A 16078-nucleotide genomic window follows, 5' to 3' on the forward strand; every position below is an offset into this window, starting at 1 on the left:
CCCACCCCGTGCTGCCAACATCTGCAGGCCTCTATGAAATGCACCATGACACACAACACTGCTGCCCTGGGTCAACTTCAGATGCTTTTGCCTGTCTGGAGCTTAGGAGGGAAGATCAGCAAGAACACTCGTCTATTTTTGGAACAGGCATGTGGACAAAGCCACCTCCTGATTTCAAAACAAAAGGGATTAAAGTAACTGCAGGGGCCCAGCGGAATTACAAGTCGGGAATAAGCAGTAGGCTGTGCAGTGCATGCCAGAAAGCAGATCTGATTTGCTCAAAATTTCACCTGAGCTGAAATCCAGGCGAATGTGGCATGACCCACAGAACTGCTCCTTCCCTGAACTGGAAGAAAGTGTTTCCATACTCTCTAAAGTACACCCGTTGCAGCCTGAAGAGAAGAAAGTCAGACAGAAAACCAGCACAGTGGCTCAGATGATGGTTCAGCAGGCAGAGAACATCCCTGTCACCCCAGGGCTCCAGCTGGGAGTGCTGCCAGTCACCACCTCGAACTCCGAGGGGCAGCACAGCCCCAGCCCCACCGGGTTTGGCTGTGGGGGCTCCTGCCTGTTTGCTCTGAGGGGGAATAAGCACAGAACAGGCCCCGGGGTGGATGGGGCTCCCGGGCTGTCCCCGCTGTTACCTGGCCGGTTGTCCGTGGGCGGGGACAGGAGGTCTCTCATTTGTGCGTCTTTCAGTCCTTCTGCCCACTGCACGTCCAGAGTTCGCAGCAAGGGACAACTGGAGCTACAAAGTGCCGACACTGCTATCCATGAGCACCCTGATAACAGCAGGTCCCGCAGACCTGCGGATACAGAACAGGTTGGAGCACTGGGGCCTTCCCAAACACATCCCAGTGACCTCCACTGGCACCCCCAGGCTGCTCTGAGCACGATCCCCTCCTCCTGCCCAGCTGTCCATCTGTCCCACCACTTGTAACTTCACTCCTTTCCCCAGTCCTCTCAGCCCTTTCCACAGCAGCATTCATTACGTGCTGGGCAAGACCTGCCTCTAATTATTTAACTGAACATGTCAAGTAGTCACAAAAAATAATTTTGGCTCATTTTAACCCCCTGATGCTTAATTTTTATCCATCTCCAGCCCTCCTAGTAGAGTCTGCTCCTCTTCTAGGCCACCCCAGTCCCTGGAGGCTTTCCCCAGAGATTGCAGTTTAGACACAGAGGTTTGTTATAAAAACTGGTTCGTGATTTGGTGATGAGAACACATCACTTACCTGGCAGTCTGTTGATAAGCCAACTCAGCTGCTTTTTAGATATATTTGTCCAGCTAAGATCAAGGGTTACAGGCTGTCTCCTAATAATGCCACTAAGCATAAGTGGAGTGATGGATTTACAATGGTTTAAATCTATTTTGGTCCATAATCTTTTGTCACAGCACCTACCCAAAAAGAAAAAAAGCCAACAGCACTTAATTTGGTACTAACTTGGATTTTGGTAAGGCTTTAAAAAGTGTCATTAAACAGCAGGAAAAACTATAGCATTTCAAAAATAAGGCCAAGTATTGCAAAGATAAACACAACCTGACACAATGTTACATAAGTTTCAAGTTTCTCCATCAAATATATCCTGCAATAATGCATGGAATTAATTCCACAGAATTACAAGTGTCAACAACTTTGGATCCCATTTTAAGTCATCCCAGCACTTACTAAAATCTATTTTATAGCCTGAAGACAACTCACCATTCCTTCCTTATATTACTGACTTATTTATATGTGAAGTTTGATTTAAGTAATACCCCATTTCCTCTGTGTTTTCCTTACTTAAAACTAGTGCATTTAGGAAAATAGATCCTCCCTCTCCTGTGTTTGTGTTATTCCTATCCATGTGGGATTATGTGTCATTTTGCTCTTTATGCTTCTCTAAGGGCAACAACACCAAGTCCTGATGAGTGTGCAGGAGTCTGCATTCCTTTCTTTTTTTTCTTTTTTTTTTTTAATTAGCAAATAGTGTATTTAAGTAGAAAATGCATTTAGCAGGTTTCAGTGACACCAAGCAGCCCACGAAGGAGACACTCCACACACATCACCTCACACTGAATTATCAGCCTCTATTTTGTGCATGTTTTGTTAGCAGGCTGTGCTGGAAAGGAGCCTGTTCCTTGTCTGTCTGTCCTTGTGCACAGCAGGAACCCGGGACAGGAGTCACCAGAGCCACAAGGCTCCACTGAGGGGTCACTGAAACCTGTAAATCTGCACTAAAGCTTCTGCTGCTGCTGTGCAGCCACAGCTGTGTCAGGGCCACGTGGTACCCGAGCACAGGGGACACACTGTGAGCAAACACCATCAACAAAGGATTCCTCCAGAACGTGCTCTGCTGGTCCAGAGAACAGGGAACAGCCTGGCTCTCCACATACCCTCCACAGGGAGACAATCAGCACAGCCCTTGTGAGGAGCACACGGTGGGATCCTCACTATCTCAGTAGGTATTTAATAGCTGAACTGCACAAATGCTGGCAGTCAGGAAGTCCTGGGGCAGAATGACACCAAGACTGAGCCAGGCTGGCTGTTCCAGCAGCAGGAACACCGCGGTGTCCGACTCCAGCACAGGCTGCTCCGGAGCCCGGCAGGCTGACGCCGAGGCTGACACACACAGCTCCATCAGAAATGCTGGGAACTGCTGTTTCTGAGAAAGCAACGTGAGACCTGCCACTTCTGCCACTCACCCCTTCTGCCTGGGCTCACCAGAGCTCCAGGAACAGCCCACACCCCTCTCCCAGGAGACACCAGTGCCCATCCCGCCACACCTTGTGTCCCGCCCTCTTACCATCTGTTCCAGGTCTTGCAAACTCTCATACAGATGCACAAGTCTCTATGACTGAGGTAGCTAAAGACAGCCATCCAGACTTCCCTCTGCATCACGTGGGCTGCCCCGTCATCCAGGGGGAGCGAGTCCGGAGGGGGGCTGATGGGAGGTGGCCGGATAACGTGCCGCTCCATCTGGATGCACTTGGGGGGCGACAGCGAGGGCGGGGGCCGGGCTATTCCCCGGGGGGTGCTGCGCAGGCTGGGCATGAGCTGGTGGTGCCTCAGCTCCCGGGGAGTCCCGTTCAACCCTTTGCTGAACCTATGGAGTCTCTCGCTGTTGTTCAACGCACGCTTGGGTTCCTCGTTCTCGCTCTCCGGTTCAGATTTGATGGGTTGGTGGTTCTCATTGGCAAGGCTGTTCTCGGTTTTTTGGATCTCCTGGTTAAGCTCTTTGCTGAGCTCCTTGCTCAGTTCCTTATTGGGAAGCCGCCTTTTCCTCCTCATCTTGAACTTCTTCTTGTCCCTGGGCTCGGCACCCTCCGTGCTGGGCCCGGCTGTGGGCGAGCTGGAGCGAGACTGGTCGCTATCCTTGGACCTGGGGGGTGCTTCTGGCAGCTCATCCTCGGGCTCCTGCTTGAGGCGCCGCAGGGGTTTGATCATGGCAGTTCGGTCATCCGGGGCCTTCCACGATCGCCGCTGGAAGGAAGAGACAAGGGCTGACTGTGGGAGCGAGGCCGTGCGGCGCTTCCAGCGGCACTTGCCATGTGGATGCTCCACACAGGAGCCCTGCCCGGGCCCCCTGCCAGTGCTGGGCCCCACCCATCCCAGCACCATCCCAGCACCGGGCGCAGCCACCGGCCAAAGGTATCAAGTTCAAGAGGCAGCAGGGATGAGGAGTCCAGCTATTGGCTCACTGCACTCCAGGAGTGATAAATGTACTGATTCACTGTGCAGATATTCCTGCACGTTCCAGGGCCTTGCCCATCTCCGAGTGGATCATTTACACACAGAAGATCAGCAGCACACCATGGACAGCTTTGTCCCCAGCGGGCCACAGCAATCCAGGCTCGGGCCACATCCACTGGGCACCCACATCAAACAGTGCCCCAAGTGTCCTCACACCATGGCCAGAAGGGCCATTCCCAAAACCTCTGTAATCACAGCTGCCATCGCAGCTGCTGGACACCCACAGCCTTCCTTTAGACACTTTAGGTGCTCCTTTACACCAACCAAACCCTGGCCATCCCCTCCAATGCCTGCAAAACAGGGAATTGACACCCCGGGACTGCTGAGCCCTCACAGGACCCAGCACCCTCGTCCTGCCCCAGTCCCTGCTCTGCACTCCCTCCCCCTCACCCACCCCACTCCCATTCACCAGGCTGTGTGAGAGACAAACCAAGGCCCAGGAAAGCTTCAAGCCTAATCTGATCACCACAAGCAAGAAAGAAGCCACCAGCTGTTACAATGAGACAGCTCTAATAAGGAGATCTGGAGTGGCAAGGAGCGGGAACTGCTGAGAGCACACTTGTTGTGTCAGAGGGCCCGTGCTTTCACTTTCCCAATAAACTAATTGGATCAAGGCAGTGGCTGTGTTCCCAAATTTCAGCCCGTGGCACATGGTGGAGAAAGCTGATCACCCTGCCTTTAAATTAACATATTATAAAGGGAGAAATCACAGTAAGTTAATGACAGGTTAGAATAAAACCATTACTACACCAGCCCAGTGCAGCTCCTCTCACACAGGGCAGTGAAGGCTATTCCACTTCCAGGCACTGGAATTCTGTGATCGTGCCAGGCTGTCAGAGGGCAGCAGTGTGCCAGGGACAATGTTCAGGGAGGGCCAAACAGCAGTATCAGAACAGATTTTTATTCCTTGGGTCATCAAAACACAACTGGCTGCTGTATTTTAAGACAGGACACCAGAAGAGAAAATAGAAACCCAGACAGTGCAGCTGAACTATCCCAGAGTTAAAGGTTTCCATACGAGAATATGTAATTTCAAGATGTAAATGGGATAAAGTTTGTTTTCTCCATATTTTAGCTGTTGGAAGAAAGTAAAAAACCCAAACACATTAGTTGTGTTGTGTGGTAATGTGGTGACCCACAGTGCCTTCCTCCCTGGGGGGAGTCCAAAGGGATGGGAAAAGGAAAGCAATGCCAGCAAGCAGCCATGCATGAACTGCTACTGTGAATTTTGCTCTCTTTCCACCAAAGCAGCTCAAATTCCTACTTTTGCCATCCTGCAGCATTCCCACATTCCAGCCTTGCAGGACTGACTGACTCCCACCCCTGGGAGCTTCACAGGCAACACCAGTCCAGCCACTGATTCTCATTTTACAGCCATCAGCCACTTTAGTCATGAGACACAGTAAATTGGAGTCTCATTTCTGCCTCTGCAAATCAGCATTTCTGCAGATCCCAAGTACCACATTTTGGAATCCACATGAAAATTTGGAGTGTTCCTGCCTGGCCTGAGAGTCCTGACTGTCATGTTCAGGGCCAAGTTGTCTACAGAACTGCTGGGAGCAGCTGCTGCTCTCTGCAGGCACCCCAAGGTGTCCTTTCCAGAGGCTTCCCAGGGTGGCACAGCCCCAAATCAGCCCCAAAACAGCCGCCAGGCGCCACCACGTGGAGACACATGAAAAGGCTTCATGAAAAATTGATTTTCACCTTGTTCCTATTCTGAGCACCTTGTAAAGACTTTGCAGTTAAAGTGGGTTTCCCAGTATCCTGAATAAAATAGCAGCCATAGCCCAGTGTTTTCAGCCTCTGAACATCAACCTGAGTCCCTGTTCAAGCCACTGTCCTGTCAGACCAGCAGCTTTTACCAGAACAGTCAAACATCGCAGTTCCTCGGGAACCCATCTGGGCTTTGGGGATGAGCTCTAAGCCAGGAGAGCTCAGACAGCATCCCCAGGCAGCGCAGGCTCTGTGCAGAGCCGTGAGCAGGGGTTGTGCCTTACCCGCTTTCTCATCGTGGGTTCCTGGGATTTCTCGAATTTCCGTTTTCTCCACAGATGCACCTCGTCAGATTTTCTCCTCAGGATTGAGTCAACTGGAGCCTTTTTGGAATGTTCTTCCGATTTCCGCCTGGGAGTCTCCTCGCAGTCCCCTTTCCTTTTGGCAGCATCTGGCACTTCCTTGTTGTCTCTGTTAATTTTCTGCTCCTTCAGCAACGAGCCCGGGAGATTTGATGCGTATTTAAATCCTGGTCCGCGCTTTTGCTTGTACGCCAGAGAGACACAAAACACAAACCAACTTTATACCTTATGCATCTCCCAGCTCTTTATGTTGCCACCAGCACTCCCACGCTGGTGGGTTGGTCACTTTTTAACTCACAAAATGATTAGAAAGGAGTTAAAAGTTTTAATTTTCATGAGGTTATTTTTCTAACTATACACTTGCAAGTGTCTGTCTCGGTCTGCAAAGAAATAATGTTTCACTAATTCAACAGACACTCCAGGTTTTGCATAATTGCTTGTGAATTTTTTAATTTCAGGAACTTTCATTGTCAAAATTAACGTGCAGCAGTGCACAGAACTAACCTAAATATTCCTCAGGTGCAGGGTGAAGTGTTGGTACAAGTATACAAAAATTATTGAAGAACAGAAAGCTGTGAGCTTGTCTCCAACTCACAGAATCACCATGGAGTGAGCCATACAACCCTGGAATGGTTTGGGTTTGTAGTGACCCTAAAGATCACCACATTCCAACCCTCCACCATGGGTAATTAACAACAAAACCTAAATGAAGCACAAAACCAAAGCTGGTATTGGGCTAAAGTCTATGTACGTTTAAACCAGAGGGAATGCTTAAGATTTTGTATCTCATTCCAGCACCACTTATTCCCATTAAACTCACTTTTCCAGTTTTCCCTGCGTGGTTGCACTTTGGACACTCCCAGCAGTTCGGCAGCTCATCGTTAACCACACCATCCGATTCCTTCACCTGTGGGAGAGACACAACTCACAACTGTGCTGCACAAGCCTGCAGGAAGGTGATGAGCATTCCAAGGCAGGTTGTACAGCTCCTTGTTTTCTGGGCTGGACTGCAGCGCTCCCAGGGGAGCAGAGGCACCATCCTGCCGGTGCTGAGCAGGCCCTGGGGGCAGCACAGCCACCCCTCGATGATGCTGGAGGAAGGGACGTGGCCAAGCACATCTGACAAAGGGCTCAGATCTGGGCTTTCCATAAGGTCAGTGCCAATCCCAATTCACACACTCTGCTCTTAGAGCAGCAGAGAACACCCTGAGAGCCCAAGAAACCCCCCAAATCCAGGGCTGCACTGCCCCATCTCCAAACGCCCTCCCACACCTCAGGTTTGCAAAGCCCAGGCCTGTGTCCCCCCAGAGAGGCACAGCCTGATCCCCCCCACAGGCAGAGCTCTCCCTTCCATGTTCTCACATCCATTAATCCCATGGGCATTTTTAGCAGCACAGCACCCTGCACTGTAATCAAGTGTTCCTTAAAATACTTTTCTTTCAGGATCAGAACTCGCAGTCCCAGGCTGCAGCCCTTCAGCCCATGTGCCACTGGGGATGGTGGCTGCCAAGGCACGTTTGTTCACAGCTCTGGACACACAGAGCCACTTCCAGGGCTTCTCACACCCCCAGATCTTCAGTCAGGGTAAGGAACAGAAAGGCTGACAACTTCACTACCTCCAACACTGACGTTCTGCTTTCTGAAAGAAGCTTATGCTCAGTGTTGTTATGCTCCAGCAAAAACACAATCCTGCCCTACACAGCTGGAATGCTCCTCATTTCTGGATTTTCACACAGGAGCCTGGAGTGCTTTCCAAACAAGGAACAGGCATTTCAGAAAAGACATTTCTGTGAATGAAAAGCAGAGCTAAGATACACCCTCCACACAAACACACTCACTGATGGCACATTACTACTTGAGGGTTTCATTACATATTCAGAAATAAAAAACTTGGGAGAGAAAAAAAATAAAAATATTGATTTATTACTATTGTAGACAACAAAAACATGCTGCTGTCCAGACTAACAGCTGGGCACTGGCAGCAGCAGTGTGGCTGCAGGAGACAGGAACAAGCACAGGCAGGGATCTGCAGATTTTTCATGTTTCTGAAACATTTCCTCCTCTCCTCCCAGGGCAGGGAAAAGACACTGGCTGTGCAGGAGCAAGCCCTTGGATTTAGGAACTGCTTCCTCAAGTCCCTGAGCCAGACAGCAGCCATTCTAGTTTCACCATCCAGTGAGAGTGATGACACGTCAGTCTCTCAGCAAGACTTCTGGAGTTAATAAATGAGTAAATGAAGTGGGCAGAATTTAAATACTGGTTTTATCACAACTGTGTGCCTTTGAACCTTCTTTCCCATGGTAGGTGTAAGATACTCCAGAAGTTGTTGTATACATCTCTGCCTCAGGGGAACAATTCCTGGCCCAAACCCAAGTTGGGAACAAGTTATTTCCCGCACTGAATATAGAACAAGTGCTGCTGAAGGGAAAGCATTACGGCTCTGTCCCTTCTGTGAAGTTTAAGGAACTGAACAGATGTGAGGGAACTGTAAGCAAACTAATTAGACAAACACAAACCTGCCACTGAATCTGTCCCAAAGCCTTTCAAGGCTGGGTGGGAGCCAGTTCTGAGTGTTTGCTGCAAACAGCAGGTGGGTGTCTGAGGCACAGCGTGAGGCGTCACAGAAACCTACCTGCAGCACCAGGTCAGCAATTCAGACCTGAACACGAGACCTCGTGCTTGGTAGGGATGTGGAGACCCCAGGATGCTGATCTGGCATCCCTGAGGGAGAGCCACAAATTCTGGAGTGCCCAGACTGAAGCAGGCAGTGAGAAACACCTGTGCTGGAAAAGGCCTTTGTATCCCTGCTGCTCTGACAAGGCACCTGAATATTCACCTCCATCGTTACCACTACATTCAGCTGAGATGGAAAAGAACAGGCTCCTGCTGGAGAAAGGAACCCCTTCTCCCAAAGGAAACAGCAAACATGCTAGCCAGCAATACCAGCAATTTGAGATGAAGCAAGAAAAATTCACCACTCTTGGTTCAACTCAAACACTGTAACAATGAAAAGCAGTGTTCATCCCAAAATCTCATGAGCTCCCTCTGGAAGCAGCGCTGTGCTTGCGAAACTCTCACCAAGATCATTTTCGTTAAGAAACCCGTTCAGCAAAAGAAGCATTTGTGTTGGTGTGGTATTTTCAAGGAAAGAAGGATGTCAGGAAGCTCCTGTGACACTTCTGAGCACATGGAACATCCTGGCTGTCCCCAGCACAGCTCCAACACCAGCACTGCAGGTGCTCAGGTACCAGGCCCCCCACAGAAGCCTCTGAAGGCTCAGAGTGCTCAGTCACCCAAGCCACCCTTAATTTAACTCCTCAGAGAGGTCCTCTGGCACTGCTGCCCCATGGAGAAAAACCCCCAGAACACATACAGCCTAATCAGGGAGCTGGAAGAGGATGGACTTCAAACCACAACCAAGCTGCCCTGGAGCCTAAATCACCCCCTGCATGCACTGAACTGCTCCACAAGCTCTGGGAAATGCATCTTGGGGGGAATTCACTCCACATGGGAATAAGCCAGGAAAGGACATCTGCCCCTCACTGATCCAGTTTATTCCAGTCTCCCCCAGTAGCACATTTGCCAGACATTTAGCTGGAGATGAGCAGCAATTCACATGGTGCTATTTCCCAAGTGGGACAGGAAGGGACTTTCCCTCGTGGGCAGTGGAAGCAGCTGCCCTGGGGCTGGGGCTGCACCAAAGGATATTTATGGGCTCCATCCTCAGGGCTCAAACATGTAAACATGGCAAGAGATTTCTGCCTTGCAGGAAATCATGGAACCTGGGAATAAAAAGCAAGGAAGGATCCAAGGAAGAGTCTCCATTTTCCTTTTGCTGCTCCCCTGAGCAGTCTCATCTCACCTTCCAAGATGATTCTGAAATTCTACCAGTGCTCTTTCACCTCAGGAAATAAACAGCACCAATTACCAGTTACCCACCATTTCAGCTCAGCAGAAGCACTGAGAAATCAAAATACAAGACACACAAGGCACACAGTAAATCTCCCAGTGCTTAATTGTCAGGAACACCCAAAGCAACACGGCTCCTAGTTACCAAAAGAACACTCAGAACATCACGCATGTGCAAGAGAACAAACAGCACTTGCCTGACTTCACAGTTCCGACCCACATCCTGTACTAGTCCCAAATGTTGTATGGGGAGAGGAGATCATACCTGAGCTGCCACTAGACATTAACTGTCCTGTGAACTCAGCCCTGAGGTGCCACTGACACTGCAAAGGCAGAGATGAGGGTACACAGGGCACTTCCAGCAAGGGCTGGAACAGCAAAGCAGCCAAAATTAAAGTAACTCTGAAAATGAGCAGCTCCTTCCTCTGCTTCATCAGCCCCCAAAGTTTTGTTTTAAGCAGAGCCAAACAAGCAAAGCTCCTTTTCAGAGCCCATCTGTGGCAGGAACTGAGCACCAGCTCCATGAATCAGGGAGAAGGCACAGCTCTGGTGTGCCAGCTCCCCACGTTCTGCTCTAATAAATGACAGCAGAACTTGGTGCAGCACCACATACAGCTCAGGAGAAATGAAAGGCCAGGAGAGCTTCACCCCAGGCCTGCATAAGGAACACACACACCCACCTCTCCTCCCAGACATCCCAGAAGAGCCCAAACGCTGCTTTCTGGGGCACGGTGTGTCAGAACACATTTGCTTTGGCAAATCACTTTAACCATAAACAAAGCAGCAACAGGAAATGGCTGATCAGCTGAAAGAAACCAGCTCTGGAGAAAGGCAACTTCTAAATGCTAATGCACAAAGATATGCCCAAAATGACACTTTTGTTACCAGCAAAGAATACAGCTGCTCACAGGACTCAAGTCAGCCAAGGGTGAGCACTCCTGCAGCCTGACACTCGCTCAGGCTCTTGTTCTCCAGAGCTGCACTCCTGCTTCAACATTTGCTCCTAACATCTTTAGAGCCAGCTGCCACCCTAAGGCACATCTGTGCCTGCACCTACATGAGCAGCCAATTGCTCTTCTGTACTTGGTGGGACACAGGGAGAAGTTACTGACATGGACCTGGGAACATCTCACCCTGAAGTACAGGCAGATTGCTCTGCCTTCCCCTTCCCAGCTGAAACACCTCACTTCCTTCAACAGGGGGCAAGAAGAAACAAACCCACAAGATCTTGGTGTGCACACACACCCAGGGGATGTCCCAAGCCAGGGTCCCTGCCCCCAGGGAATGCTGTTACCTCAAGGACCTGCCTGCTGGTCCAGGCTGTGCCACACATCTCACCCTGCTCCTCACAGCAGCTCTCTTCTCACTTACTCATCTGTCCAAAGATGAAAACCCAAAAGCTTCCCAATTTCTGTGCACCACTTTTACATTAAGGTGATAACTAATTCAGCTTTTGTTTCCAACATGTATCACATCCTTGTACTCACCTTAAGGCATCCTGGGTGTATGATTTCATTACAAATGGAGCATTCCATTAGCATGAGATTAAACTTGCTCTCCTCCTCTTCCACAGTGTCCTCTTTCCCAGCTTCTCCACACACCAGACACACAGCAGTATGAGGCAGCACCGGCTGTGTATGTACCAGAAAGAACTGATCAAGACATGGCAGACATGGAAAAACAAGAGCTCAATGTGCATTTACAGTACCTCATTTCAGAGAGGAGCTAAATAGAGATTAATTGGGCAAACTGACATGAAGGCAAAAAAACCTGATAACAAATTCAGGCTGGGTACCAGACCAAGCTCCACAGGACATGTTTCACCCTCCCTGTAGCAACAGAGGTTCAGGGAGCATTACTGGGATGGATGAAAATGCATTTTTGGTGGGTTCCTTGAATCTGTGAGCTGACACAGATATTGGCATGCAAGTCACTTCACCAGTGTACAATGGGAGGGGAAAGAAGCCACCTAGAACATCACTATTCACATCCATTAGTCTCCACAATCCAAGGAGCAATTTGGCAGCTCCCCTATTTTACAGACAGGGCAGACAGATGTTATGGGACTTGGTCCAGGTCTCACAGCAAGCCCACAACAGAACCAAGAACAGACCTTTTCCTGACTGGCAGTCCATTTTCCAGGTCCCTGCTCCCAACCTGAGTACTGTAAAAAGCTCTGCTCACTTAGAAAGAGGATTCGCTCCTGCAAGTGCCACAAGTGAGATCACAGATTTTTTATTTTATGGTGAGGCAGAAAAGGATCTGCAGCTTCTCACATACCTGTGACCCATGTCAAAGCACTGAATGCTGCTCTAATTAAAAAGACACCTTTTTGCTAATGATTAACAAAATTCTGGTTTGCAGCAATAAGGTATAAACCTCATTACAAAAAAGATAAGGAAGATCCTCAACTGCCCACAAAGGGAAGTGCAACTGATTAGGCTGCCAGTCCTTAACCATTCCACAGCCAGAGGGCAGAGATGGGGCTTTTCCCTGCAAGGATCTCTTGTGGATGGAGTGAATAAATAAATCCTTAAGAGAATACCTGCACACCAACCCAAATTTCAGAGCAGTGCACCCTTCAGCAAGTTTCAGGCAGGGGGACACCCAGCTGCAGTGAGCCACTGGAGCACAGAGCATTTTACAAACAGCAGTACAATTTCTCATGCTGGGAGCAAGGGTGCCCAGGCAATGTCCTCTGTGCCACCACTGCCTCTGTCCCACTGAGGGGCTGGAACAGCAGCTGTGCTGTCACAACCAGTCCTCCCAGCCCCATGCTCCCCTCACACCCATTCCACACAGCATCGTCCCAGGCACTCCTGCTTCCCTGCCTGATGGAACTGGTGATGCAGAGGAGGTTCCTGCTCTCTGAACAGCACTACCATGGGCTCTCTGAAGGATTCTGAGCTTAATGAAAGTCTGTCTAGTTAATATTGTCAGTGTTATTAACCAGAGCAAGCACAATCCCTGAACTGTAGGGATCATTACTTCCATACAGCTTCGGCATCTTGCAGGGTTTTTTTGGCTGGAAGCTGCTGGATAGGTACCACAGCATATTACTGCTGAACTGTAGAGAGAACAAGGGCAAAGCCAACAGGATTGCTTACAGAAATGTGAAGCACCTTGGAAGTTACAACCCTTCAACTCCTAATTTTCTGGGCCTTTGCTGCTTTAAGAGTTTGCAATAATCTCCCTGATATTTGCACCAACCTAGAAAGTGCAGAGAAGTCACTGTCAATGCATGTGAGTGTGGGACAAGTAATCAGAGACCCCTGGCTACTTCTGTCCTAACTGAAAGTAAAACTCTAGGCACCAAGAAGGTAAATAAATCTTCAGTAGAAGACAGAGGGTGACTACACTCAGCTGGAAGAGAACCCAGATCATCTCCAAAAGGCTCAGCCTGTGTTACTGAGAGTGAAACAGCTTAGTATGAAAGTTTCCTCCATCAGTGAGGATGAGAAAGCATGCTGCTGCCCTAATTTAATCCTTCCACTAAAAAGGCAGCATGATTTCACTATTTCTTGCCCCTGGAGAATAATAAATTCTTCATCCATGCTGTTCAATTCATGCCACACTCCAGGAAATCAAGTGTTCAAAGAAAAGACACTTGAGCTGCAAAAGCACTCTGCAGAAAGGTGGATATTCCGTGTACTTTACTGAAAGATCCAGCAGCGCTGAACCCAATCCTCTGTGGCAGGAACAGTGCAGAGCTTGGCACAGGACATGGAGTGAGCTACCAGGAACAACTACTGGAAACCTTATGTGTTTATCAGTTTTTTATCAGTGTCAGGTGAAGTCATTTAATCCCTCCACTTTAGTCATCTCCTAAGAATTAAAAGAAAAACCCTCAAATACTAAGTGAAGGGAACTGTAATGAGAGAAATCGGTATAGATAGGGTGATATTTCAGTTATGAATAAACAACATTCCTTCCCTTAAAAAAACAACAACAAAAGAAACCCAAACCCATAACAACAGCATAAACAAGACCTTCTAAAGAATTAAAATAAAAACTAAAGCTGATTTTCAGCCTTGAACAGAGTCACTGCAGACATGAGACCTGAGAAGAAGCTCCACAAGTCAGCATGGCAGCTACAGATTCAAAAGCTGCTTGAACAACTTAATGGAAGATTAATCTGTCAATATTTGTTAAATAGAAAGCTATTGCTTGTGACTCAAGAAGCTCCTGAGTAATGTACCACGGGAGCCCAGGAAACCGACTGCTGCTTGCCCTGTTCCGATGCTCTTTCCCTGACAGCCATTTCCAGTCCCTGAGGAAGACAAGACCCTGGATTGATGGTTCTCTGCCTCATCCAGATCAGACCCTCTGCTCTATGCCTAAGTAACAACAAACAAATTGAAATTCAGATCTCAGGGAGTCTGGGGCTGGGGTCATCAACACCAAAATCTTGGAGGTTGCCAGTCAAGGATTTTTCACATTCTAATTTATGTGGCTAACACAGTAAAGATGATTGCAGAGCAGCTTTTCTCAGGAAATTCCAACATCCAAACCGAACACACCACTTCATCCTTTGAATCAGAACTTCCCACTCTTCCCCTTTTCCCCCAAATCCCAGAGTTTGAGGGTGATTTGAGCACTGATTTTTGATGTACTGACAATCTCCACTTCTACAGCACTAAAAGGAAAGCTGTCCTGTTAAGTTTTAGTGGCATTCTGGTTTAAGATTTGTGGAGGATGAGAAGCACTGGGGAAGAAGCTGGGAGGGCAGGGATCACACACTTTTGTCTGATGCACTTTAGAGACTACTCAGAGCTCCCAGCCCCACACCCGCTCACCCAGCAGACGCGGCGGGAGGAAAGGACTCTACAGACGAGCTGCAGGCCCAGGAACACTTACAGCTATGCACTGCCTCATGATGCAGGACTGCTTCATCCTGCCGGGCCCCCCGAACTTCTTCATGTCCTTGCAGAAGTGGCACTCTCCGCACTCTGTCCGCAGACACGCCTCGCACTTGCGGCATCGCGTCCTCCGCCGCCGCGCGCCCGCCGTGCTCCGGTTGGCCGCGAGCTTCACCGCAGAGGCAGCGCCCAGCTTCCCCTTGGGCCGCCCGACTGCCCTGTTCTGGAAGAGACACACACACACAGGGTCAGCTGCACATCCCACAGCCCTGCTGAGCCCTGTGGAACACTGCTCGGTGTTACTGGAATTATGCACGCACAGGTAACGCTCAGCACATATAGACATACAATCATTCTTAGTCACAAATGAGTTTCATCGCTTCTCCAAGAAAGGCTGTGTTGTAAAAAGGCACAGAAGCCAGGACACAAATGAGAGAACCCAAAGCCAGAGCAAGCCCATTTCAACAGGAGGGCAGAAGAAGACGTTTAGGCACAGCTCAACACAAGATCAAATCCCAGGTGAGATGCTTGGCTTAGGTCGATAGATGATCTGTGCCAGTGCTCAGCTCTGGGCTAGAGGGATCTTAGATTTGTGCTCACACTAAACCAGAAGAGCTTCTTCTGCTGAAGCCAAGGAGCAGCAAAAGTGATTTGGTGGTTAGGTACAGCAGAGAAACTCTCTGCCAATGGCTCAAGCCCCCAGTAATATCCCTAAAAAAATCAGGAGAGTATGAACTACTGTCAAGCAATAAAGCAGGAAATAAAACATAAATGCTCCAAAACCCTTCCAAGGTAGCTCCCCTCCTATCCAACACTAGCAAGTGCTCAAAAATAGAACAGCAACTGATGATGTGCAAAGGCTAAAAAGGGCATCCCAGGTCTAGATTTCAATGACCTTTAAGACAGAAACTAAAGGAGCATGAAAAGATTTGAAATGATTAGGTTAACTGCAACATATTCACTCTGGACATCCAAATTTCGTGTTCTCATCAGAAACTCCCTGTTACACACAAGAACTTACAGCTCAAGCCAAACATCACTAAATACCATGTAATTGTATGGGGCTAATTATGCAAGAATTGGCTTGGCTCATAGTGTCCCCTGACAGCTTTCTCCATAAAGATGATAATAACAAGACCGCAAAGTTCATCTGGTTTAGCATTTATACAACTCTTTCATTTTCTGCACATCTCTGCACATGACCAACAGACCACCCAGTTTCACTTTCTGTTCCTGTTGAATTCTGGGCAATCACCAAGGTAGGAGCATCTTGGCTGTAAGGAACCAAGCAGAAACTCCACCAGAGTTTTTAAAAGAAAAGATGTGGAAACATTGCACTTGGTTGTACAAAAGCTTCCCAAGTGTCCTGCTGCACAACCCTGAAGAGAAGCCACACTGCAGTGTATTTGATCTTCCTCCCAGCTGACTTAGCAAAGCTCCAGTGACTTTCTCTAAGCTGCAGAGAAGTGCTGGTATTTTAACAGCCTCCATCCCAGGAATC

General features: G+C 48.9%; 1 protein-coding gene across 4 annotated transcripts in view; it reads right to left on the bottom strand.

Moving 5' to 3' along the window:
- KDM2B (lysine demethylase 2B) overlaps nt 1–16078 on the bottom strand; it is a 106001-nt gene that overhangs the window by 1878 nt on the left and 88045 nt on the right. For 3 of the 4 annotated variants that reach the window (XM_015643702.2, XM_015643704.1, XM_015643705.3), the window contains 7 exons: nt 14576–14800; nt 11206–11349; nt 6630–6716; nt 5732–6001; nt 2788–3464; nt 1236–1399; nt 645–806 (listed from right to left, as the gene is read on the bottom strand). In XM_015643702.2, coding sequence (XP_015499188.1) covers nt 645–806; nt 1236–1399; nt 2788–3464; nt 5732–6001; nt 6630–6716; nt 11206–11349; nt 14576–14800 — 1729 coding nt within the window. The remainder of the gene's footprint in view (nt 1–644; nt 807–1235; nt 1400–2787; nt 3465–5731; nt 6002–6629; nt 6717–11205; nt 11350–14575; nt 14801–16078) is intronic. The other variant, XM_015643703.2, reaches the window with a different exon arrangement.

Source organism: Parus major, chromosome 15 (assembly GCF_001522545.3).
Source record: "Parus major isolate Abel chromosome 15, Parus_major1.1, whole genome shotgun sequence".
Lineage (NCBI taxonomy): Eukaryota > Metazoa > Chordata > Aves > Passeriformes > Paridae > Parus > Parus major.